The 25,466-nt window shown below is 52.3% G+C and overlaps 1 protein-coding gene across 1 annotated transcript in view; it reads right to left on the bottom strand.

Moving 5' to 3' along the window:
* The window catches only part of Wnt3 (Wnt family member 3), a 42,253-nt gene extending 24,552 nt beyond the window's left edge, over positions 1–17,701 (bottom strand). The window contains exon 1 of the mRNA XM_027921781.3: positions 17,622–17,701. Coding sequence (XP_027777582.1) covers positions 17,622–17,701 — 80 coding nt within the window. The remainder of the gene's footprint in view (positions 1–17,621) is intronic.
* Positions 17,702–25,466: the final 7,765 nt, after the last annotated feature.

Below are 25,466 nucleotides of genomic sequence, written 5' to 3'. Positions count from 1 at the left end.
TAAGGATCAGGCGAGGTTGAGAAGCAGCACCCGTGGTCACAGACAAGGCTGGAGCCCTGCCCACCCACACCTGGGTCCTCAGCCTGGCCTCTCCTGGCTGCCTCCTCTGCTCCTAGCACCACTGCATCCTTTCTAAATAGCCAGGTCAGCCCTTCCCTCCTTTTCCAACCCCTGGTGTTTTCTAGTTCTCTTTCTCCTGGCTTCTCCATCTCCATCTTTACAGCCACAGCAGCAAAATGTTTTTGATCAGCAGCACATGAGCAAAAAGTGTTTGGGCATGCCCCTCATTTACATACACGTAGGTATAAATCACACACAGGCCTCTGTACTCATATTTTATGTGCATTACAAAATGCACACTACCATCCATTGGAAAGACAAGATAAGAAATACATTTCAAAAGAAATCCTTTCCTCCACCAGTCCAAGGCATTGTCTGGTGACCCCCTGCTCAGGCCTTTAATCTTCCCTTCCTCCTGGTTCTCTGGGCTTCTTTTCCCTTCTCCCTGATTTTTCCAACCCCCTTTTCTTAGCCTTGCAATGGGACCTATATGCTTGTGAGTCTAAGAAACTCTGAGCAGATCTGCAAGATGACCAGATGCTCTCAGGGTTCAAGGTCTCAGGGCTTCCTCCCACTGAGGTTCCACATCTCTCTCAGTCTCTTGCCCATAGCCACTCCCCCAACCCCACAAGACCTTTCCTTCCCTCTGGCTGACCATAAAATGGTCCCTTGTTCTTGCTGAGCCCTTCCTGTCCACTCACCTCCTCCCAGTGGGTTCTCTCACCTCCTACTCCCTCACCTCTGCCCACTGTCATCCCAAACAGCCAGCATATCCCAGCAGAGGGCTGGTGCCCCAGAGAGTTTCTGTTTTCAGTCTCATCTTTATTCATATTCATTACAAAAGTAGGGGGGCCTTTCTTCTGGGGTAAACACACTTTGGGTAGGAAAGACAAATCAACACCTCTCTCTTTCTCTCTCTCTCACACACACATACACAAACACACACACACACTTAAAATCAAAGTTTTTGATTTCCCATTTTTGTACAAATGGGCTTACTTTCAACATGAGGGTCAGAATATCAGCACAGACTAGCCAATTACTCTCTCTGGCTTCAGGGAAGGCCAGAGTCACCACAGGCAGAAGGAGGTGCCCACAAAACCGAGGGAGATGAGGTAATGGGGGCACCTTTATGGAGACACTCAGAAATCCAGGGGAATACTTTTACAGGTACACACTCAATGGTGAATAAGAAAATATGGGGTGTGTTTGTTTGGGTACACAGTAGTTAATAAGGTCATGAAGAAATTATTTATTGAGCTCTGCTGTAAATAAGGAGTGAGGGAACCTATTTTCCAGGGCATTCAGGACGGCTGTTATTATTCCTGATAATGACTAACATTTATTGAGGCCTGACTACGTGCCAGGTACCACGTAAAGCCCTCTACATAGAATATATCCTTTAATTAGCCAAAGAACCCAGTGATGTTATTATCCCTATTTGACAGATGACATGGGTTAGAGAGAACAGGAAATGTGTCTGGGGCCATGCGGCTGGGAGATGGTGGTGCTGAGGTGATTTCTGTGGGGAAGAGATCTGCCTGGGGCCTGTTGGTGAGGGCTGAGATGCTCAAGTTGCCCACTGGGCTAACAGCCCTGTAAATCCCAACCCCAGGACCCCTGCCCATTGATCTTTCTACTTTCCAATGTGGGCACAGTTCTTCCCACTTTGTGTTTATTTCTCTGTGTCTCAGACAGAGCCAGACCTACACCCAAAGCATCCTCAGAGGAAGAAGAGACTCCTCTCCTATAGGTGGAGGAATTTGTGTTTGAGTTAGGGTATGTAAATTCAGGTGACCACAGAGAATTCCAGGGGACAGGGATTCTTAAGACCTCTCCCAAGATGCCAAACCCAGCAGATGTTGATCAGTGTGCACATTGAGCTCCTAAGAGAGGTCAGTGGGATTGACGTCCTGTTCTGGTACCTTCCATTTTGCAGATTTTCCCCACACAGCACCTTGTTTTGTCTTCTCAAAAGCCCAGACGGTAAATACTGTTTCCCCTTCATAAATGAGGAAACTGAGGCTCAGAAGAGAACTCAAGTCAGGAAGTGGAGGCAGAGTTTGAGCTCATATTTTGTACCATTGCTCTTTTGCTTTTTGGTCTAGATCCCATGCTCTGGTAATAGCCAGTTCATTCCAGCAGAATGCATTTATTTAGCACCCACTGTGTGCTCCGCACTGAACTGGGCATGATGGGGATAACGAAGACATTTTCATGGACCTCAACCTAGAGGAGGGTGTACTCTACTAGGCAGCAGGAGGTTAGCAAGGGGCCAGACAGCTTACAACCATGCTGGTTGAGCAGGGGAGACCAAGAGAAGGAGGACACAGAGCAGGATGGAGAATGGGTAGCCTTCAAAAGATGTGTTCTAGATTTTCATGCCCTCAGAGAAAAAAAAAAAAAAAAAAGCACTTTGGAGAATTGACACAATGCAAAACACAAGGGACACGGAAGGAAGGAGTCCCCTGACAAGGCAGTGAAGTGGGGACCATCTGTGGGCCTGAAGGAAGTCCCCAAGACAGGAGATTGTCAGACTGGAAGGCATCCTCAGGGTCATCTGGCCCAGCTTACGTATTGTTCAAGGCACAAAACTAAGGCCATCCTATGGGGCTGAGGCGCCAACTGTGATATAGAGTTCTTCCAAATCTCTGTGGAATTCAGACTTTCCTTTGTGAGCAGAATCTACACCACTGTGGAGACCATACAAATAAAGACATCAATACCTTAACAGGTTCTCACATAGTCAGACTTTTGAAAGACCAATCAGGCTACAGATTCCTGGGAACTCCTTCCCTTTACCAGCCTCCTTCCCCTAGATTCTCTGGCTCTTTCGGCTCATGAGCATCTTTACCTGGTGGGGAATCTTGCCTACTGACCTCACCTCCTGAGCAGAAATGCTGTGCAGAGGGTCTGATGCTGATCAGGCAGCCTCAGGTGTCACCAGGGTGCAAAACTCAGTGGGGCCTGAACAGTCCCCAGTTTCTGACTGCCTCCTGGTAGAGGGGGTTCAGCTAGAGAACTGATAGACTGGCCAACAGCATCAGGCCTAAGTTCGTTAATTCAGCTCAAGTCCCTCTAGGATGGGGGCTCTGGACTGAGCTAGTTCACATAGGAGGAATTAAGAAAAAAAAAGTTGAAATGATCACAGCCTGGCTGCTGAGAAAAATAAGACCCCAAGGACAGAGTAGAACATGAAAGACACAGAAGCGTCTTCTAGACCACATTTTCCAAATGGGTGAGAATTCATACCTAAGGGGAAGAAAAGGCTCTGGGGTTCACTACTTTTGGAAAATAGGTTAACCAAATGAAAACAGGGGTCAGTCACCCCAACAATCCCCTCTGTGCCACTAAGATTCCAATGAGCGCAGTAAGCAGCAAGAAGCTCCCAAGAGCAGGTGGCAATTTCTAAATTTATTTGACCCCAGATCTTTTTTTTTTCTCAGCAGGATTACATGAGACCGATGTTGCAAGTCACACACTTTGTGAGGTCACACTCTGACCCAAAAGGTATGCAAAAGAGCCAGGAGAGCAGAAGAAAGACTGGGAACAGACCCAGGATGATGGCAGCTCTGAGCTGGATTTTGGAAAAATCCTGGGAAGGTCATGGTCAGGTGGAGGAATGATGGAATCACTACTTAGAAAACAGTGTGGCATCCACTTGTGAAGAGGGGTACCCACCATTTACACACCCCATGACCCACGGGTCTGCTCTAGGCAGGAACAGCTCTCCCTCAAGTGCCCTGAGAGACACATGTCCATGAACAGGACATGGACCAGACAGACGGTGGAATATTCTGGTAATGGACTATTATATATTCGTAGAAAACGAAGGAACTATAGAAAGATGCAATAACAGTGCGAAACTTTAGAACTCTAACGCAGAGAGAGAAAAGCTAATCACAGAACACCACATACAGGAAAACGCCATTTCTTCAATGCTAAAAGTAAGCAAAATAAAAAAATACAGTTAGGCATTCTTTTATCTGGGAAAACTATTATTAGTTTTTGGACATTTATTCCAGACTATTAAGCAAAGGAGCAAATGTGCAAAATTCAGGATGTGCTCACATCTGGGAGGAGGTGGAGGCTGGGATAGGGAGGAGCCCATGGACACATACAGGTATTCTGGTTCTTCAGGACTGGGAAGGTCCAAGTTTTCATCTTGTTTTTATATCCTATATATGGTGTGTTTACTCGCTTGTGAGTGTCAAGTATTATATAATAAAAAAATATTTTTAGCCATCTTGGAGGAGAGCAGCTGGTGTCTGCAGAAGGTGCATATCAGCCATCCACCTGCATGCCCTTGGCCCTTCCCATGAAATTCCTCCTTGAAGGTCAGCAGGCCTTTCTCACCTGAAAGATGGATGCACACAGTGACCTGGGCCTCCCAGAAACCCCTGCCAGTCTTACTCACTCTGCTCGGCAGGGCTGAAATGGCCAGTGTCTCAGCCATTAACTAGAGCCATATTAAACCTGCACAGACCAGTCCTCAGAACCCCAGTAAAATCCCTGAAGCCACCACATCTGATTTACCCTTCCCTTCCCAAGAACCAGAGGCCCCTGTGAGGATTTTGGCTAAACAGGACAACAGGACACAAGGTCAGGCCAGTGGCTCCCACTGAATCACCAGACTCCTGCCCCACACCCCTCCCCTACTTTGGTCTTCAGATAGGTTAATTATTGAGACAAACCAACATCAATCATATGGCTTTGAAGGAATTCAGATCTTCCTGCTCTACAGAAACCTGGCCCGGGAGAGACTTGGCACAATCCTCGCTACACTGGAATGATCTTCAGATTACCCTTGACTACTCATGTTCCACTCAGTCCCTGTGAGTGACTTCCGGTCATCCTCACAACTGCCCCGAGAGTGTAATTTTCACCCCCATTTTGCAGAGGAAGAATTGTTCCCTCAGATATTTTTAAGTAACCACCCAAAGTTCCAGTCTCTGGGGCCCAGAGCACCCCTCTCTCTGAAAGGCCATGCCATCTCCCAAGCACACAGGCTGGGGCGCTCAGGGCTGGACCCACTGGGAGATGGTGGAGGGAGAAGATGCTGTTCAGGCAGTGAGAACCAGCTGAGCCTGCCCCAGAACTTTCCTGGGAAGGAGCCTGACTCATGGGCCAACCTACCTACAGACTGGGTGACTCTGTTCCTGCAACACTTGGGTTGAAGTTGCAAGGCTCCCGAGGAATACACAGACACAAGCGGAATCCCTGCCCCCAGGGGCTGACCCTCTCCTTGCGAAGTCAAGAGAGATGCCCTTGAGGAGGTAACTAGGGACACAAGAAAAAAAACATGCCCAGGGCCAGTCCCTCTTGCAGGGGAGCAAGTCCTCAAAGAGGCAATGGAAATCCAGCCAAGGCAGAAAGACAGCGCCTCGGCCCATCAGGTGACTCTCAGCAGTGTTCTTTCATCCTGGGACCTGTCCTTGAGCATCTGCCATGAGCCACATGCTCTGCTTCATGGTGTGGATACAGAGATGATTGAGAACTTGGTCCTGCCTGCACGTGACTCAAGTCCAGTCATTGGAGCAGAGACTTCTGAGAGAGGCTGAGCTGGGGCTGGGTGCTGAAGGAAGGCTGCAGAGAGGAAGTGGTACCTAACTGTGCTCTGAAGAATGGACATGAGTCCAGAGAGGCTTTCCAGAGAGGGGAAGGGGCAAAGGCCTGGAGCTGAGCTCTAGAACAAGAGTCGTACCAACCGTACAACCAGATTAATGATGGCACATGGGCGGATTACTCACGATGTAGACGCCAGACCCTGTCTGTCTCATGTGTGTTGTATCCTTTAATCCTCACAGTAGCCCTCGTGATCCCCAATTTATAGACAGAAAAACTGAGCCTCACACAGGCTAAGGTCACCCAGCTATAAAAACAGAAGCAGAACTCAAGATTGCGGTCCCCAGAGCCCACCCTGTTACCCATGCAAATGAAAGTGAATTGGAGGGCAGGCTTGGGGGCTGGGGAGAGTTTGACGGAGAGTCACGCAGGGGCAGGATGGTGCAGGGCCTGGAGTCCAGCCTGAGGAGCAAGGGACGACGTGGTCATATCTGCTACCTGAATGCATTTCTGATTAGATTATTTAAAAATGACAAAACTGACCAAACAAGAGGAAGATCCTTTACAGCTAAGAATGAATAAGACAAGATTCAAGTTTAACAAGAAGGGGATCTGAAGGTAAGAGTGACCACAAGCTGAGAGGGAGCTGGCCGTGTTGCTGATGGGCAGGAGAGGCACCTGCCAAGGCAGGGACGTCAGATCACACCACAGCAATGGGGGGAGCAGGACTCCTTTAGGATTCTGGGCTAGGCGGATGCTGGCCAAACCTGCTTTCCCATCTGACTGGCCTGGGAACATGTGTAGGACCTGGGGTGGGGCTATTAAACCAAGACTTATTCACCAAGTCTCCAATATTTAAGTTTCATATCAGGTTAACAAAGGTAATAAATTCTGTCAAACTCACTGACCTGGACCCTTATGAGTTGTGTGCTTTCCTATATGTATGTATATTTGGAGAAAAAGTTAAAAAAACATTCTGTCCTCCTGTCTTGGTGAAATACCTTGTCACCTAGAAGGTTCTCTGTGGAGTGCATGTTAGAAAATGGTAACATGGGAGATCCTACAGCTTGTTCATCCCCTGCTCGATCCCACCCTGGACAAGCCTCCAAGCTCAATGCTCTCATAAGTAAATTGGAAGGGAAAATGCTGATTTCAGCCAGGCGTGATGGCTCACGCCTGGAATCCCAGCTACTCAGAAGGCAGAAGCAGGAGGATTGCAAGTTTGAGGCCAGGCTGGGCCACTTAATGAGACTGTGCCTCAAAATAAAATTACAAGAAAAGGACTGGAGGTGTAGTCCAGTGGGAGAGCACTTGCCTAGTGCATGGGAGGCCCTGGGTTCAATCCCCAGTATATACATATTTTTTTTTAAAAAAAGTTATTTCAAAGATGGTGTTGATGTCATGGATTCCATCCTTGGAAAACTCCAGAATCTCTCTCTTGCAGAAGCTTCAGTTAAGATAGAGAACCACCCATTTTGAGATTAGACATTCTCTTTGCTGAAGTCAAGGGGCCTGGTGGGGTGGTCTTCAGGGAGCTACCCAAGGAGAGAAACGGAGGAGGTGAGATGTTCTCCTGGGTGGATGGCAGAAGCTGGCCTGGTCCCCTGGTTATGGATGCTCTCCTCTGCTCCTTGTTGAGGCTCCAACCGCCGATGGAACTCCCAGACCTAACCCGGGCCCCACCTAGGGCTTTGCTAATGGGAAGAGTCTGGGCTGGTAGAGAGGCCCAGGTAACCAGGGGCAGTGATCTTGGGCTCAGCTCCTCTGCTCTCCTCCTCCTCCTTCCCCACTCCTCAGCCTTACAGGATAGCAACTGTCACCACGGCTGCTGGGAGCAAGAGCAGTCCCCCTGGAGAGACATGAATGCTACCTGGGCACTCCTGGCTCACCTGCAAAATGCCAGCAAGAGCTTTCAAGGCAAAGGAAGGTAGAAAGAGCCAGGTGTGGTGGAAGTCAGGGGACAGGAAGACCATAGCATGGCCAGAAACGAGATCCCTGGGAGGAAGATTAGGGTTAGAATGAAGCAGATCATGGAGGAAAGAAAAGATGGTGATTCCCCTGAGGTTGAGGTTTCTGTGATTTGGGGGAAAGATGATGGACAATAAAATAACTGGCTGGAATTCTCCAACCCCAACCATCCCTTCAGAGCCAATTCCTTGATAGAGGGAAAAAAAACATTATTTTGTTTTTAAATTCTCATGTGTCTTGCCTCTTTCCAGAAAAGACTGGACACAACTGGCAGGAAACATTCAGTTCATAGACAGCAAATATTTTTGGAGTATCCACCATGTCCATGTACACACCAGGCACAGAGAAGCCAACAGTGTACTTGGCTGCGGCTTTCCAACAGCCAGGATGTAAACATGCTTCATCTCCTTTCTAGGAGTTCCTCGGGAAGAAAGCAAGCTAGATTTCAAATTGCAAAAGTCAAGAGAAGATCAGCTTTATCAGAGATGCTAAGATGAGAATAGGACTTGGGAGAGAAAGATGATTCTGTCGAGGTGCATCTTGGCATGTGCATCTCATCTTGATAGAGACCAGATGCCAAGAAGCCAAAAGAACCAAGAAGAATAATGAAGCTTCTAGCTGGAGCTACCCATGGAGGTCCCTTGCTCTATCTCCCTCCTGTTTCACAGATAAGAAGACAGAGGCCCAGGAAGCAGTGATTTAACCAAGGGCACCCCATCTTCATTCCAAGGGCAATGAAATACTCACATGGCTGCTACTGCCATAGTTCACAATCCCACTTAGAGGACAGCGTATGACATGCAGAAAGTTTGCCTGTGGCTAGTGCATAGCCCCAAATAAGATAGCTGCCAGAGGTTCATAAACAGTATCCATAAACCTGAAGTAGAAGCCTTGAAGTTGAAGGTCAAGTAGAATCTTGCCTCAAAACTATCCCTTGGGGAACAGGGTACTAGATGAATAAGCAAATTCCTACCCCAAGTAAGAAGTCCATCTCAACCTGAATGGTGGTGGAAGGAAAAAGATCTGGGCCAAAAGGACAAGGACTCAGAACTTTCCTTTACCATGTACAGGCTACGGGATGTGACTCCTCGTCTCTAAGTGGAGGGACTTAGGTTCCAGAGCTTGATGGAACCGCACATAGCACATGGTCGAAAAACAGACTATTCCTGGGAGGAGAAACAAGTCCTGCCAACTGGAATCTTCAAACTAAGGGCTTGGACATTTAAGCATAGTGTGAGCCAGTAAAATAATAATAATACACCAATAGAAAATATCTGCAAATGGAAGAAAGAAACCCAGGGGAATTGAGATCTTAGAGATATCTCAGCTTCCGGGACAGCAACTTGCCCAGGTCAACGGTCCCCTTGACATGGGTGACTCTACTAGGTGCCCTCCATAGTTCAGGGCTGGCAGCTACATGACCTGAGCCAAACTGGGCCTGAGCTCAGCAGGGCAGCCGGATCCCTGGTCAACCTGGGGACCAAGTTCAACAGCCTTTCAAAGTCAGAGACAAGAGGAGGAAGAAGTTCAGTGAATAAGCACGAGGACAGTTATTTCCTACTGAAGTGAGATGTTGGGAGACTTCAGAGGGGTAATACAGAGCACAACTGCATAGGTAGGTATAGGCCAAAGCACAGGGAGCCTCCGTGCCAGACAGGAAGTGGGGAGCCATGGGAGATTTTAGAGCAGGGGAGTGACACCCTCAGAAATCCGTGATGAAGATAAGTGATGAGGAGCTGGACGGGAGGCGGGATGCTTGTTCACTTGCACTGACACAAGCCCCTATTTGCATTCCTAACAGGCCCCGTGAGATTGGTTTTCCTCGCTGGCCCAGCTGGCTCTGGCAGATAAGTGGGACTCTGTGCCCAGGGGCAGGTTTTGCAGAAAGGCCCTCCTTCAGACCTGGGCACTGGGTCCTGTTGCTCCCATCCCCCTCCCCCCACACAGACGTGCATTCAGACCTCCCAATTTCTCCAGCCCAACTTGAGGCAATGACCTGGGTCCCTCTCTGGGTTGGCTGGCCTTATCCTCTCCTTTGGATTTCCCCATGACCACGGGTCTCAGAAGAGCCCTTTCAGCTACCAGCCCTTCACTCTCATCCCTGGTTGAAATTCCCACTCCATATCTGGCTCAGCTGGGGACAGGCCTGTGGGTTCTGCATCAGGCCAGGAGGTTCACCAAGCCCCATGCCCCGATGGACACCCAGTCATGCCCCAAGACCTCTTGGCCTCCAACCTGAGGCCTCTGCTCCCTCTCCTGGGCGCTCCCCATTTAGCCCTACAACCCTACAAGAAGGAGCAGAGAACTCCCCAGTTTGACCCATTTCTTGCTCCTCTTCTGGAAAAACCAGCTCCTCAAGCCCAGAAGCTCAAAGGGTCCTGCTGTGTCTATTCTTAGCACCCTCACCAGGTAGGGGCTCGATCTTACTCCTGTTTTTAGGAGTATCAATGACAGATGACTTCTCTGGAAAGAACTGACCCTTCTCAAAGTATGAAGATGATTCCATCTGACACTCTTACCAACCCTGCAGACAGGGAGGATGTGTTGCTACGGTCTACTTCACAGATGAGAAAACTAAGGCCCAGGGAAGCTTTAGTGGTTTGCACTCACTCATCCACGCACCCTCCACCTTGCCCTGACATGGGCCCTCAATGACTGCCTCCCCCCCACACCAGGAGATAATCTAAATGACTGGACAACAAAACATAGCTCTGAGGTACAAGTTCGTGGCCAGCAGTTTGTCTAGCTCCCCTATATACTGAGGCCCAGGGAAGCTGGGAGTTACCTGACATCATATCTGCTCTGGTGGCAGAGCCGGGTTTCAGGTCCCCTGACTCCCTTCCGGGAAACCTCCACCCCTCAAGGCTGGCTGCCCTTGTCTTGAGCACACTTCTGGGTCTCCATCCTTCCCTTAGACGTATGGGTGTGCCTGACATTTCTGGAATTTACTCCACACACATAATGAGGCCATTTTGAGCAGGTCTGCCTCAGGGGGAACCGGAGAGCTGTCTAGTGTCCCCATCCTGACCCCTGCCAACCCCTCCCAGCTGTACTAACCCAACTGCAAACAGATAAATAGATGCTATGGGCCTCAGCAACCCCTTTCCTGCCCACCCCACACCTTCCAGCCTCAGGAACTAGAAGTGAAGCATTTGGGTTCCAAAGCGTAGCACAGGAGCATGGGATTGAAGAACCACTAGAGTGTCCCCACCCGGGTCAGTGGTAACAGCAAGTAACTCCACAGAGTGGGGCCTGCCTGTCAGCAGTGCCCACTGGTGATGTAGACTGAGCCAGTTGAATTGTCATGGCTCCCTGAGATAATAGTTTAACATGGGTCAGGAAAGTTCCTCCTCTCTGGTACAAGGCTGAGCCTTCCTGGAGGACCTCTGTGAATCTAAGTCAGCCACTATGCTCACATATGACAAGTCACCTACCACCAACACTCGGGATTCAGCCCCCGCACAGGGGATTTAATGTCCAGCCCCCTTGGTCCACTGAGAATTAAGAAGCAGAAAAGGTATAAACTTGAAGGAAGGCCCTCAGAGGTAGCAACAGAAAATGGAGAGTTGCCATACTTGGAAGATTCTAGAAACCCTTTGCCCAGGTGGTCAACTATTCACCTGCCCGGAAGCATGGTGAAGACCCAGTGATTCTTCCAGCATCCTGTTCTCCAGCCCAGCTCCATGCAGACTGCTAAGGGGAGTCCCAGAGGAGCCTCTGTGCCCCCCTCTTTCCCACCTTCCCTGTGCTCTGTCTGGCCTCTCATTGAGAACGGGGAATTCCCTCTCTGGCAGCAGGATAAAAAAGGACCCTGCTTGGAGCTGGGACAGCACAGGGACGAGGTGGCAGGGAGGAGGTGGAAGTCTTTCCCCTACTACAGCCCCACGCATACCTCCACCCCTGCCCCCCCAAGAATGTAATTAAGCAGCAGACCTCTGCCAGGAGCCAAGCTTTCTGCCTTCCGTCTATAAATCACATTCTGAATCATCCTCAGCTCCTGGAGCAGCAACTTCAATTCAGGCTGCTCCAGCAGCTGGGTGCCACTCCCCAGGGAGCCTGCCTCCCACCGGTCCAGGACCAGCCCGAGGAGGCTCCAGGTCTCAGCTGGAGTAGCAGCGGCCACAAGAATCTGGCAGACTGTGGGGTCAGGGGAGGATCAGGGAGGATCCAGTGCCCTCTCCACCCTGCCCTACCCTTCCTAGGCAGTCAAAGAGCTGAGATTAAGTCAGCCTGACCACGCTTCTTCAACTTAAGAATAAAGCTACAGGCTTGTGGTCACCTGTACCAAGCATTGTGGCCAAGCTGGCTCTGAAGTTAAGCAGAAAATAACCAAAGTAGGGCCAGTCTGGGAGGGCTGATTGGGAGAGGCAAGTTTAGATCCAGGAATTAAATTAGCCGATATTTTGCGGACCCCAGGGGTGAAAATAGCTATCACGTACATAGTACTTCCTGTACAGTGGACATCATTCTAAGAGCTTCACATGGGTTTCCTGCATTTGATTTTCACAACCCTGTGAGGTAGCGACAATCACTAGAATCATTTGACAGACTGGGAAACCGAGGTACAGAGAGGTTATCTCGCCCTAGGTTATCCAGGTAGTACAAGAAGAAGCTGGATGGGAACGGAACAGCCTGGCTGCAGAGAATCATGTCTGGGGCAGGTCTGGTAGTGCAGGCAAGTTAGCATAGCAGCAGGGGAGCAGGCAGCTTTGGGGTGTAGATCAGAGGGAGCTGCAGAGATAGAAGGTGCGTGGCATCTGTGGTGGAAGCCCATGCTTCCCGGCAATGAGTCTAGTCCATATCATAGCCCTGTAATGCTAAGAAGCTGCAGGGACCCCTCTTTCTTTCCTTGTGGTCAAAGGAAAAGAAGCCCAAAGGGAGACAGGGCTTAAAGTGGATGAAGGACAGGGACTCATCCTACGTCACACAGTCAGTGGGTGGTAAACTCAGGGGTCTCTCTACTCCTAGCAACAACCATTTCTGTCATTCAGATGCCATGAGTGATGTGACGTCCGGATGGCCCAGTCTGAGAAGGGTGTTAGGCAACCTCCTCTTTCTACCCAGTGAGAGGTGACAGTGTCTTTCTCTCCTCCGTGGCTTTGGAAGGAGCCAGGCTCCTGTAGGGTGGTGGGAAAAGGTCCTTCTCAGTGCCTGGCTCACCTCATTCCATTCCAAGGCGAAAAAATTCACCCTTTCCCTGGAAGGGCTTGCTAGCTGCAACCTCTAAGAAAAACCACCTTTCCTGCCCCGTCCCCAGGCTCCTTGTCCTCTACCCAGACCAAAGAGTGATCTTCTAGGTCTAGAGAAAACCCCAGTGTCACAGCTCCTCCCCCTGCCGCCCCATTGCCATGCCACCTTCTTAGTTCTACATCTGCCCAAAGTTCCATGAGTATCTATTAGTGTGAAGCTTGCAGCAAGTGGACTGGGCCACGTGAGCCTGGCGGAGTCTATTCTCTGGGGATTTCCACCTGGTGCTGTCTGCCTCAGAGTCTCCAACTTCTCAGTGGCTGAGCAGATACCTAGATGCCAGAGAGTGTGGGTATAGGAAGGTCTGCCTGGGTTTGCTGCTGTGGCAAGTACCTGCTGAAGGATTGGCACCCAGGTCCAGCTCCTGCCTCTTCTGGCCCCCCAAGTTCTTCCCACAGGCAGGATTAATTGCAGGGCAGAAGTTTCAGACCCAGACCCTCAGGATCCCCGACTTGCAAATGGGGTAATGCTAAGAACAGAGGGCTCAGGCTCTACCCAGTGCTCACCTCTGGCCTCTAAAGAGAATCTGCCCTGACAACTGCCCCTTCATCCATCCTTGCCCCCATATATTGAAGAAGTTTTCCCAAGGCTGTTATTCCCAGAATTCTTACTGTTTGACCTGTTTCCTTCCTTCCTTCTTTCCTTCCTTCCCCCCTCCTTTTTTTCTTTCCTAAGCAAAATGTGATCCCATGGGAAGAATACCAACAGATTAACCACAGTTTTGTTCCCTTTGGACCCCAAAGCCCCTCCCACCACAGGGGGTAGGGTGGGCAGGAGGGCCATGAATTCACTTCCAGGAGACCTTCATTCATTTCTACCCACCTGTCACATCCCTCCAGGGCAAAGTCTGTCCTGGAAGAGAGACCACCCTGCTCAACCCTGGTCATCCGATCTCGTATCTGCCCATCTGTCTGTCTGTCTGTCTGTGGGATCAACAGCCTCCAGCCAGCCTCACTCCTCCTCACCAGCCCCAGCCCCAGCCAGCTGTAATTCCTGCCTGTTACAAGTGTTAACACCTGGCCTGGGGCCTTCCTCCCCCGCAGTCTCCAGGTGCCTCCCTGGGCCCAGCCCACTGACCCCCACGGGGTTTGACTGAACATGTTCACAAGCCTCTGAGAGACAGGTGGGGGTGGGAATGGATGGGGAAGGCAGCAGGACATCTGAAACATGGGGAAACTGAGGCAGGGCATGGGGCAGGCGCTTGAGTGGGGGCATGTGTCAGGGTGGTGGAATGAAACCCGGGTGGCCTATTATCCAGCTCACTCCGTGTCCTGAGCAAAACACCCTCCCTCAAGCTTCCAGGCAGGGTGTGCTGGTGGTCCTGGGTGAAAGAAGAGAAGACAGTTCCAAGCCAGGTGGGGTGAGGGGTCATGGCCCTGAGTGACGGTGACAGCTCCGTGAGCCGCTGACCCCACCCAGCCCAGGCCTCTTCCATCAGGGTGTCTGCTCTGGAACGCAGCAGGGACTGGGCTGGGCCCTGGGAAGGTAGGTTCCTTTTCCCCCAATAAGGAGAAGAAAGACAAGTTTCTCCACTAGGCACTAACTGGAACTGACAAGGAGAATTCTAGAAATCAGAGCTGCTGTCACTGCTTCCTGTCCCAGTGCCCCCAACTACCTGGCTGGGAGGGCCTGGAGCATACCACTTCCTTTCAGAAGCATTTGTCGGGGCCCTTCTGTCTACCCTCTCTCAAGGCTGGGGCCTGAATAAGGCAGGCTCCTGAGAATGGGGTTCTCTCCCCAGGATTGCAAGGACAGAAATCCCAGCTAAGTGACTTCCCTGTAAATCCCTCTTGGGGAATGTTGTGCTAGGTGAGCCAAAGAGGGCAGGCCACAAGGAGCCTCCATCCTCAAAGGTCTGGAATCTGACTGCCTGGGGGCAGAGTGGGATCAGGAATCTGAGGCTCATCCACTCTCCAGTCCCAGCCCTAAGAAGGGGACTCATCCTTTACCCCAACCCCAAGATCAAACTACCTCAGAGAACAGGGCCAGTGACAGCAGTCCACAAGCAGATAGGAGAAGCTGATGTCAAAGAACATTGTCCCCCCACCCCAGCATGGGATCCCAGGTCAGCTGTGCCCTACAGCCACCTTCTGAGACCTTGGCTTCCTGCTGGACCTTCCCTCTAGAAGAACTGATCTCCAACATGCACACCAGCTCAGGTGTCGCTCATACCCACAGGCCAGACATCTGCAAACTCATCCACGGACACACAGTCCACGAGTCCAGCCACATCACTGTCACTTGGGGACAGGATCACAAGCTGACCTAGCCACAGCACTCACACAGCTACGGACACAGGTCTCACTCTCCTACTTACAAACACAATCAGGTCATGGCCATGAGCACTGATATCACACACAAAGACATTTGTGGGGCTTCCCCTTTACACTGCTGTGAAAGCATGTGCGCGTGCACACACGAGAACCATACTCACATACCCAGTCACCAACACAGTCATGCACAGCGTCACAAGCACAAACAGGCACTGACCTTTACATGGGCAAAGATACTTCTAGACTTTTCTCTCTGTGTGTCACACACATATACACATGGATCCCAGAATCGGCCCCTTGCTGACACTTGTATGCAGAGACACAAGCATAACCTGTCCCGGGCCACGGATCCCCCAGGCACACCCCGCGCGATTCCACATGCACAGTCTTCCAGTCTCTGGCACAAAAACTCCTACACACACAAACACACTAGTGACCACACACTTCATAGGGTCCTAGATCCATAACACATGCACACACACGTGCGTGCACACACACACACAGGTGCCGCAGGCACTGACAAGCACATGGGTCCACTTGAACTTGCCCACCCTCTCTCTCTCTCTCTCTCACACACACACACACACACAAAATCTCTCCTTGGCTCAGACAAAGCAGCGTGTCTGCCCCTGTGTCTAGCATTACCTTATGGCCCATGTCTTGGCCTTCCATGTTTTCCCACAGCTTCTGTCTGTTGGGTGGGCCCTATCCAGATGTCCCCTAGACACCATCACACAAGGACACCCACCACCACCACCTCCCCTCAGCACTGCCCCGGAAAGTGCCTTCCTCCAGTGCACAGGGCAGGGAGCCTGCTCTCTCTCCTGCAGTCCCTGCCACCTCTGGGGCGCCAAGCCTCTTCCCTCCCTTCCCCTGCCAGGGTCTTCTGAGAAGGCCAAGAACAGCATGGCCTTGGCCCAGGCATGGAAAGAGGGTCAGGAATGGCCAGTGAAGCAGCCTCCCCCGCCCTGGAATCCCTGGCTGCCCTGGCCACCCTGTGGGCTTCTTTTTGTACAAGAGGCCTCAGGCCAGCCCAAGGCCACAGGGAAGGACAGGCTGGGCAACTTCTGGGACCCTCTAAATAGAGTCCCTTGGCTATACCCTTTTCCTGCTTCTGTCCCTCCTTTCTTCCTGGGGGCCCCAAACACCCAGACACAAATGCTGCCACCCCCAAACAACTGGGAAAAGACTCAGGGTGTGGCCCCCAAATCTCCCTGGCTCTGCTCCTGGCTCAGGGTGGCAGGTAGGGAGAGTGGGGCATGCGGGCAGCACTGCACCCTGGCGGCACGTCCCTCTGACTTTCACCTCAGGGGCCACAGCCCCCTTCTTCCTCACAGATCCCAAATTCCTCCTCCTCACCTCCCACCCCCAGGCCGAGTCTCTCCTAGTCCAGGAGGGGAAGATTCTTTAATTAAAGTTTTCCGGAATGCAGGGGGCTGGAGACTGGGGAGAGGCGGGGTGTAATTTAGAGAACTGGTTTCAGTGTCTTCCCCGCTGGCCCCTGGGACCTGCGGAAGGGGGGAGTGGAGATGGGGCGGCTTGGAAAACAAGGGGACTCCCTAGAGCTGGGGCTCCCAAAAGGCTGTTTATTCCCTAGTCAGTCCCTTTGCACACACACACAGCCCCCAAGCCCTGCCTGCGCCTGGTTCCCTAGTCTTATTTACTAAAATGCCTTTTGTATCCGCATTTCTCAGGGACAGATTTCTCCTTTCCCTCTCCCTTTCTCCTCGGTCCTCGGTTTTCCAAAAGGAACAAATGTGACATGGAGAATTTGGTTTTTGGTCAAAGAACAACAAGCCTACCCCTCCCAGACAACTACATTTTCAAGGAGCCCCCCTTTTGCTAGGATGGTCAGGCAAGAAATGAATACAACCGAATTCAATGGCATCTCGGATCAGCAAATACCATATTCACTTCAGAAGCTCAAAATTAATCTGGTGCAGAGTGGGGAGGATCTGATGAAATCCCCCCACTCCTCTGCCCCAGGGACCCCTTTGGGCAGCTTTTGGGGTCTGAAATAGGAAAGCAAACGGGGTTATTGTGGGGAAATCTCTTGACCAAGGAGCTGCGGAGGTAGGGTGGCAATGAAGAAACAGGATGATTTTGCCCATGAAGACCCCAAAATGGAGAAGAGGAGTGGCTGGGCCCCAGGGACAGCGCTGGATTTCCAGAAACCCAACTGCAAGCAAATGGAGGGTCTTCAGCCACCCTCAGATTGGGATGGGTGGAGGGTCGGAATCATAAATGAGAGACCTTCAGAGACGGGGAAAGTCCTCCAGCCTCTGCGGCGGGTAGCAGGGAAAATGGTGATTATCGGAGAAACCAGGAGTTGGATTCTGAAGGCGACACCAGCAGAAATCCAGGAGGGGTGGGCAGCTGGGGGACTGGAGAGAGGCAAGGAGAAAGGAGCCCCAGCCCTGCCGCCGCCCACCCCCGAACCAGCGCCCCCCACCTCCCCCGGGCGCGGCGGAGAGATCGGGCCGCGGGCAGACAAGAGGCGAGTCTTACCACCAAATTGGGTAGCCGGCGAGGACCCTGGTGCCACCGAGCAGGAGGCCGAGGAGCAGCCCGAGCAGGTGGGGCTCCATTAGAAGCGGCGCCGAGGAGGAAGTTTGCCCGCGACCATGAAGAGGGGGAGCGACGCCCCCAATAGTTGGAACAAAGTCCACTTGAGGTTGGAAATGACTTTCGGGCTTGTCAGAAGCGCACCTCCACCCGCAGCCGCCCCCCTCCCGAGCCCAGCGCGGAGCAGCCGGGTTTGAGGATGTCAGCGAGCAGCCAATCAGCGCCCGCGGCCTAAGGTAAGAGATGAGTCTGTAGTTCAGTCTGTCAATCACGCGCCCCTCCCGCCCGGCCCACAACTCCGGCTCCGGGAAGGGCATCGCCCAGCAAACTTGGGCAAAGCCCGCGCCCCGGACACAGTGGGGCCTTGAGGGGACACAGCACACCGGACTTTCTCTTGGCCTAGGACGGCCGCAATCCCCCGCAAGTCAGGTTTAGGGAGCTCGAGTTTTGACCCCGCGTTCACGTGGTGACGGGTTGGTGTGGGCATTACTGAGTGGCACATTTTCAGTGGGGAGACCCTGATCCCTTGGGACTTAGGCCCGCGAGGAATCGACAGTAGAAAGCACAGGGATGTTTCCAGAACCCCAGCTCGGGCCGTCAGGACCGGAGATTGGGAAATGCAACCCCTCCCAGTCTCCAGCCTTCCCAGCCCGCGGGCCAGCCAGCCGGCCCCGCCACCCGGCCGCAGGAGGTCGCTTCCCGGGTGTCTGAGAGGCACGCGGGAGAGTCCGCGGAAGCTCGAAGGTCTGGCTGCGGGCGGCGCCGGGGGACAGAGCCGAGTGTCATTTGAGTCTTTTGTCAGGGATCAGATTGGTATCGGGACCTCCTGCTGCCTTTGCATTTCCTGCAACTGACACCAGCGGCCAGTTGCATTTCCTGCTCGCGGAGTCGGGTCACTTTCTCCTCCTCAAGGCGTTCAGGCCCGACCTCAGAAGCCCGACCCGCAGCCTCTTTTGGATCTTGGGGTCGAACCATTTGGAGTCAATGAAACGTGGCCGCCCTGCCCAGGAGCTACTAGGAGCCTCCAGGACCCCCCCCCCCTCAGTTCAACTCTCCGGTCCTGATCCCTGGGCCCTTCTGCTGATGGGGAGGTGTATCCTGGGGTTTGATGATTAAGCTCTTATCCTGAGCTGACAGCACATTGATCCGAATACCCCATCCCTCCCAATGGGGGGGGGGGGATCCTTCCAGTTCCCCTGCAGGGCCGGAGGGTCCTCTTTCTTTTTCCTCTCCAGAGCAGAGGAATTAGGTCTCAGGCCGCAGTGAGATTTGGGGGACACATCCCATCACCTGGGTGATTCCACCTAACCCCTTCCCTGGGGCTGTGGGAGGATTCAGGGTTCTAGTGCAGCCCTGACTTGGGGGTGAAGGAAATATGGCCGATGAGAGGCAGGGAAGTTTGGGGAACTCTGGCAGAAAGGGCAGGGAAGAAGCCCACCTGAATCCTGCCCAGGCTGGGAATGGTGGGCTCTCCTTGGGACTGGGAGGTTGGGGGCAAGGCTGAAGGAGGAGGACAAGACATCTGGGCTGCTGGTATCCACAGCTCGAACCCGCTGCTGCTGGCCCAATCTCCGCACAGGGCCGCTGCTGGTGCGGGGAGAGCAAGGAACTGGCCCCTGGGGGCACCAAGGGTCGGGAGAGCCGCCTGGGCTTGTCACGGATTCTGCTGCGTTCCTAACCCAGTACTTGACTGGAGGGGGTGGGGTGGGGGGAGAGATGAAAGAGAGGAGGGAAGGGGAGAAAAGGGAGAGACCAAGTGGAGAGATAGACGCCCCAGAGACAAAAATAGAGAAGAGCTGGGGCGGGGGTGAGGAGCTACCAACAGAAGGAAGAAAGGGAAGAAAAGAGAAGGGGAAAGGCAGAGAGGGCCTAGGGGCAGCAAGGAAAGAAAATTCCTGAACCTACTAAAGAGCAGGGGGCATGGTGGAAGCCGCAGAGACGGGCATCTCCACAGTTGCCCTAAGGGCTTGGGCTGATTCTAAGGCTCCCTGTTTTGGATTCACCTGCAAAGGAGGTGGTAGTGGGCTTGCCGTTGTTGCAGAATGCAGAACCCCACAACCAGGGCTGCAGGAAGAGAGCCCTCTACACACCCCTCATGGATCAAAGCCTGTTAGAACCTACCTGGAGGAGTGCTGTCTTTCCCATGGGCTTCCAGGTGGTTTTCTGAAAAGAGCTGCCTGCTGGAGTGCAAATTCTGCCCAAAACAAAACAAAACAAACAATCAAAAAACACCTGGGGAGTTTCAGAGCCCCATAACCAACTTTCTGAGAGCTGGGGAGACTGCCTTCCCTGACCACCAAGACACCAACCACCGTGGATACAATGTAATGGGAAGGCAGGGGTTGAACTAGATGGGCTCTTGAAGTGATTTAGGACCTCAAGATATTCCGCAAGTGCCAGCCCTAGGAAGCAAGAGCATAAGATCCCAGTGGCTTTAGGTGGTGTGTGGTTTGATTGTGATATGCCCAGCAAGCCACCCTGGTTGGCCTTGGCAAAACTGGTCATTTCATGAAGGGCTGTGTGTATTCAGATGCCTCCTCTGGGCTGCCTGGAATACTGTGAACACCCAGCTGGTGTTCAGTGGTCAAGGAACAAATGGATAAGAGGGTGAATCCAGGAGCCTGCTGGCCCAGAAGCCTGGGGAATAGAGGCAGAGAGGACTAGGACCTGTCAGATGAAGGCATGACGGCAGGAGGCTGGGAGAATGGAGGCCTGTGTGGGGATTTCCCCCCACTTGAAAGTTCCCCAGAGGAGGGGATTCCTAAGCCCCTTCCTCTCCCTTGCCAGGTGTCCTTCCTTCAACACAAGCTTAATTTCCTTCCTCCTGCCCGCCCAGCGCTGCTGGTGGGAACCGAAGTATGGTCCCTTCCCCGGGCAGGGAGGGCGCCGCTGAGGTACGAGTCACAAATAGAAACATCTAATAGGCGCCCCGAACCTCAGGGTAGGTTGCACTTGGTGGAGAAAGAGTTAAATCCACTCCAAAGCCAGCAAGGGTGGGCGGGGTGGAGGAGTCAGCGCGGTGGACCCGGAGGCCTCAGCCCCGAATGGGAGGGTGGTCTCTTGAATGGGGGCAGAGAAGGCAACAAGGGCCGGGGACCTGGGGGCAAAAAGGTGGCACGTAGGAAGCACTTCATGTAGTGTGTGTGAATGGCGTGGAACTTAGACCTGGGATGGGGACCCCATCCCACCCCCACCTCTGTGTCTGGCCTGTGGTTCCTTTTGATGTGCGCTCCCCGGGGCGCGCAGTCTGCAGCTAGCTGCGTATTCAGCGCCGCTCCACCAGACCCCCCTGCCGCGGCACCTCCTAGACAAAGAATACGGCGGCCAGGCCCGCTCGCCCTCAAAGGGCTACCCGTCTGTCGCTGGGAGGGAGAAGGAAGTCGCCAATCCAGGCACTGACTGTGCCATTCATTTTTGCTTGGAATATCCCCAGGGGCTGCGGGGGGCGGCATATGGGGGGAAGCGTTGGAGGGGCTGGAGCCTGGAGCCGACCAGCCTAGGGAGGATGAAGGGAGAGGGAAAAGACACTGCAGGCGAGGGAAACGGCAAGTGCCAAGGTCCAAAGGCCTACAACAGGAACTCACCGGAACACCACGAGGGGGGCGCATAGGGGTCTCCAAGACCGCTCACCCGGAGAGAGGGGCTTTGAAATTTCTGCTAAGCGGTATAAGAGCTCCAGAACATTTTAAACGAGCTCCTTGGAGGTCACTGCAAGGTTGGACAATAGTGGGCACTTTGGAAGCAGGAGGACCACAGTGAGTGGTGGGCACAGAAATGAATTGGACAAGATTTCTCTTATGTCCAGCTCCCTTCTCTGGCATAAATGTAGAGTCCTGGACATGCAGGAAACCCATGACCTGCACCAGGTAAGCACAACGTAGGTGAGCGACAAATCGAACACAAAGGCAAACAGGTATCTTCTCCAGGGCTCCCTGCCTCTCCTGCGCCACCCTGGCGCGCCCCCTGGCGGTGGAGTTGATAGTGAGGCGGGAAGTCAGCAGGCGAGCGAGGTAGTCCCATCCTGCCTGCTCTATGCAGCGGGTAGTGGGTGCCTTTGGTACTGAGCTGTCAAAATCTTTGGGGATCCTGGTTAAGTGGGCATCCTCTTGAGTGAGTGACTTAAATCTCCACAACAATCCGAAGTTTAGCTGAGGATAAGGTGTGTGTGGCTTCTGGCTCCCCTCCCCTCCTTGCCCAGGTGGTTCCCTTGGGAGGGCCCAGAAGACCCCCAGAGGGCAGGACCTAGGCCCAGGTGACCCAAGTTGGCCTTGGCACCAGCAAGCAGGGACGGCAGGATGCCTCTGCCCAGCACTGACGACCTTGACTTTCCACCAAGATGCTGGAACCTGAGAACAACTGTCCGGTCACCAGTCTTTCATGGCCTGGGCCCACCCTGACCCTAGGACCACAGGTTACAGCAGTTCTTCCTGTCTGTCTCAGTCAGTCCCAGGTCACCAGAGAATTTTGGAAAGCAATTTGAGTCCTTGGAAGGGGGTGAGCAACAGAAAAAAAAATGGGGTACCATTGTGGCTGCCCATCCTCTGGGAGCCTGTTCCCCTCCATCAGGAAATGGAGGTAAGACTTTCCATCTTACAGGGAGTCGTCAGCGTTAAATGAGAACAAAATGCCAGACCACAGAGGGTGAGTAAGAAATATTGGGTTTCTTTCTTCTTTCGACCTGAGGACTGAGCTCCGATCTCTCCCTCCATGCAGCTAAGTGGTCCCTCCTCAGGCGACCAAAGCCTTCTCCCGAAGGATTTATCCAGGAAAATCTCTGACATCCCTGCCTGAGACTGACCTCAACATCTCCTTAGGGAAGTCCAACATACTCCTGGCAGTGCCCCCTCCCTGTCACTCTGGGTGGCTTGTCCAGCTCTATTTCCCGTCATAGCCCCTTACACTGACACGATATCACATGTATGATGTTCCAGACGTACCTGCCATACGGTGCCCATTTCCTATTCTGAAATCTAAACCCTAGTAGGCTGCAGAACCCCCACACCTAGAGTAGAGTCCACACACAGTGGTCCCCTGTACACACTGTTGATGACTGGCCTAGCCAGGAAGCAGGACTGAGGTCTCAGGCAGGAGGATCACAGGTCGGTGCTCCTTATGGTCCTCCAAGTCCTCATTGCCCTCCTTGGAGTAGATCTTGGCCCCTAGAACTCCTGCCCACCCCAGCTACCCTCAGTAGGGTGAGGGTAGGATGAGGCCTGCATGCTTCAGCGGGATGAGATCAGGGATTGGCAGTCTGTCAAAAAGTCATTATAGGGGTGGGGGGCTGGGGTTGTGGCTCAGTGGTAGAGTGCTCACCTAGCATGCTTGAGGCACCGAGTTCGATCCTCAGCACCACCTAAGTGTAAAATAAAGATACTGTGTCCACTTAAAACTAAAAATATATATATATATATTTTTAAAAAGTCATTATCATACGGGCACCTGCGGCTTAGTGCCCCCCCCCAACCATGCTGCATTCCCTCTCTCTGCTCTTGTTCAGTCTTCTTCCACACCCCCTCTCCTGCCCTTATCTCAGAATCTTGATCCCCACAGATGGCTGACCTGTCTGAGGCCTTTGGGGCTCTGACCCAAGCCCCATTCTTGGCTTAGGTGTGATCCTGGCTAAGGAAGTCCAGACCTCTGTCTGTCTGTGTGTGGCTGCTGTGGTGTCTCTTGGACAGGACACAAGCTCCTTGGGTTTTCCTTCAGTGCCGCCCTGTGAGTGAGACATCAGCAGGAGTGGGAAGGAAGGGAGCCCCAGGGGCAACCCAAGAAGGGCTAGGGGACATCTTTGATTCCTTTGTCTGCAGCCTCAGCCAAGCTTAGCCCTCACACCTTTGCCTGGCCTCTGTGGGCAAGATGTCTCCGTTTTTCCTGTCACCTGCAAACATTGACAGTGTGCCTGCTGCAGGTGAAGCTCCAGGGAGGAATGAATGGGTCCCTCCTGCAGGAGTCTGTCTACACCTTCATCAGTCACTGGTGCACGCAGTTAGCATGTTATGCGGGAGGATGGCTCATTCACGGAGGCTCTGTGCCCAGGTAAGCCCTCATGAGCAAATGCAAGCCCAGGTTTGGCCTGCATCGAGCTTGCCATCTGCTGGGGACAGTCACTCATTGGACAATCGAATAAATGTTTCTAAAAATTGAGGTAAGAGTTGAAGGTTCTTTCTTAGTGGGGAGACTTCGATGGGATACAACTGGCCTGATGCTATCTTGCAGAAATTTTCCATTCGTGCCCTGGTTTGCACTTGTCAGAGCTCTGCTAACGAATTCCCTTCCCCACAGACCAGGATGGCAGGGGCAGCCCCGGCTGAAGCCCCTGTGTAAGCCAGCTTTGGCCCTGGGTCCTGGAGCCTGGACTCGTGGATGGGAGCCCAGTGGGCTGGCAATGAGGTCAGAGCTGACTCACCCGCAGAGACCCACAGGCCTGAGGCCGACACGGGTGAGGGCAGGTCCTTGGGCAAACCAGGGTCACCTGCCTGGGGATGCTCACATCCCAGCAGGGCCACCTCCTCTGCGCCTCTGCCTCAGTGTCCAGGTGAGACCCAAATGGAGCTTCACAGATCTGGCTGGAGAGACCCCCTCTGAGTGGTTGCTTCAGATCCCACAAATCGCACCACAACTCTAGTAAATTCCAGTTTTGCCTCTTACTGTGTGGCACTGGACACACTACGTAACCTCTCTGAACCTATTTCCTCAACTGCAAAATGGGTATGATAACACACGTTGCCTACTTCAGACTGCCTTGTCTGAAATGACTCCTGGGATGAGCTGAGTGATAGGGAATCCTCCATTCCATGCCATTATGACTATCGGCTATTCCTCTCTGAGCCTCAAGAGGGCAAAGACTTTATTTAGGGTTAGTTTCTTCAGACTGGCAGAGGCCCCCAGTTTGTTCTTTATCTATCCCTCTTCCACCTGGCTTAGACATTAAATCCCAAGTAGTCTCAGTGAAACATGAGGAGAGGTCAGCTGGAGCATATAAGAGAATTTCTGGGAAGAGTTTTTTGGGACTTTAAAATAAGATGTTATAAAAGAGACCCTTCTTCCTTGCTTTTGGACATTGTTATGTCTGGGTAGGAGGTCTGGAGCTGCAGCAGCCATCCTATGACTATGAAGAGAGCTGTCTGAGGATGAAGCAGTGGAAGACAGAGCAAAGAGTGGGAAAGAAACTGGGTCTCTTGGAACCACCACTTGACCTAGCTATTCTACTCCTTGGTTTATACCCAAAGGACTTAAAAACAGCATACTGTAGTGACACAGCCACATCAATGTTTATAGCAGCATAATTCACAATAGATAAATTGTGGAACCAATTTAAATGCCCTTCAATAGATGAATGGATAAAGAAACTGTGGTATATATACACAATGGAATATTACTCAGCATTAAAAGAGAATAGAATCATGGCATTTGCAGGTAAATGGATGGAGCTGGAGAATACTTACTTGCTAAGCGAAGTAAGCCAATCCCAAAACACCAAGGCTGAATGTTTTCTCTGATACATAGATGCTGATCCATAATGGAGAGTGGGGCATGGGAAGAATGGAGGAACTTTGGATAGGGAAAACGGGAAGGAGGGAAAGGAGGGAGCATGGCGGTAGGATAGACAGTGGAATGAGATGGACATCATTACCCCAAGTGCATGTATGAAGACACAAATGGTGTGACTCTACTTTGTGTACAACTGGAGACATGAAAAATTGTGTTCTATGTGTGTTCTGTGCATTGAAATGCATTCTGCTGTCATGTATAACAAATTAGAATAAACAAAAAAAATTTTTTTTAAAA

The sequence above is a fragment of the Marmota flaviventris genome, chromosome 17 (genome assembly GCF_047511675.1).
Source record: "Marmota flaviventris isolate mMarFla1 chromosome 17, mMarFla1.hap1, whole genome shotgun sequence".
NCBI lineage: Eukaryota > Metazoa > Chordata > Mammalia > Rodentia > Sciuridae > Marmota > Marmota flaviventris.
The sequence above is the reverse complement of the archived record's forward strand: the minus strand, read 5'-3'. Positions and strand labels throughout refer to the sequence as shown.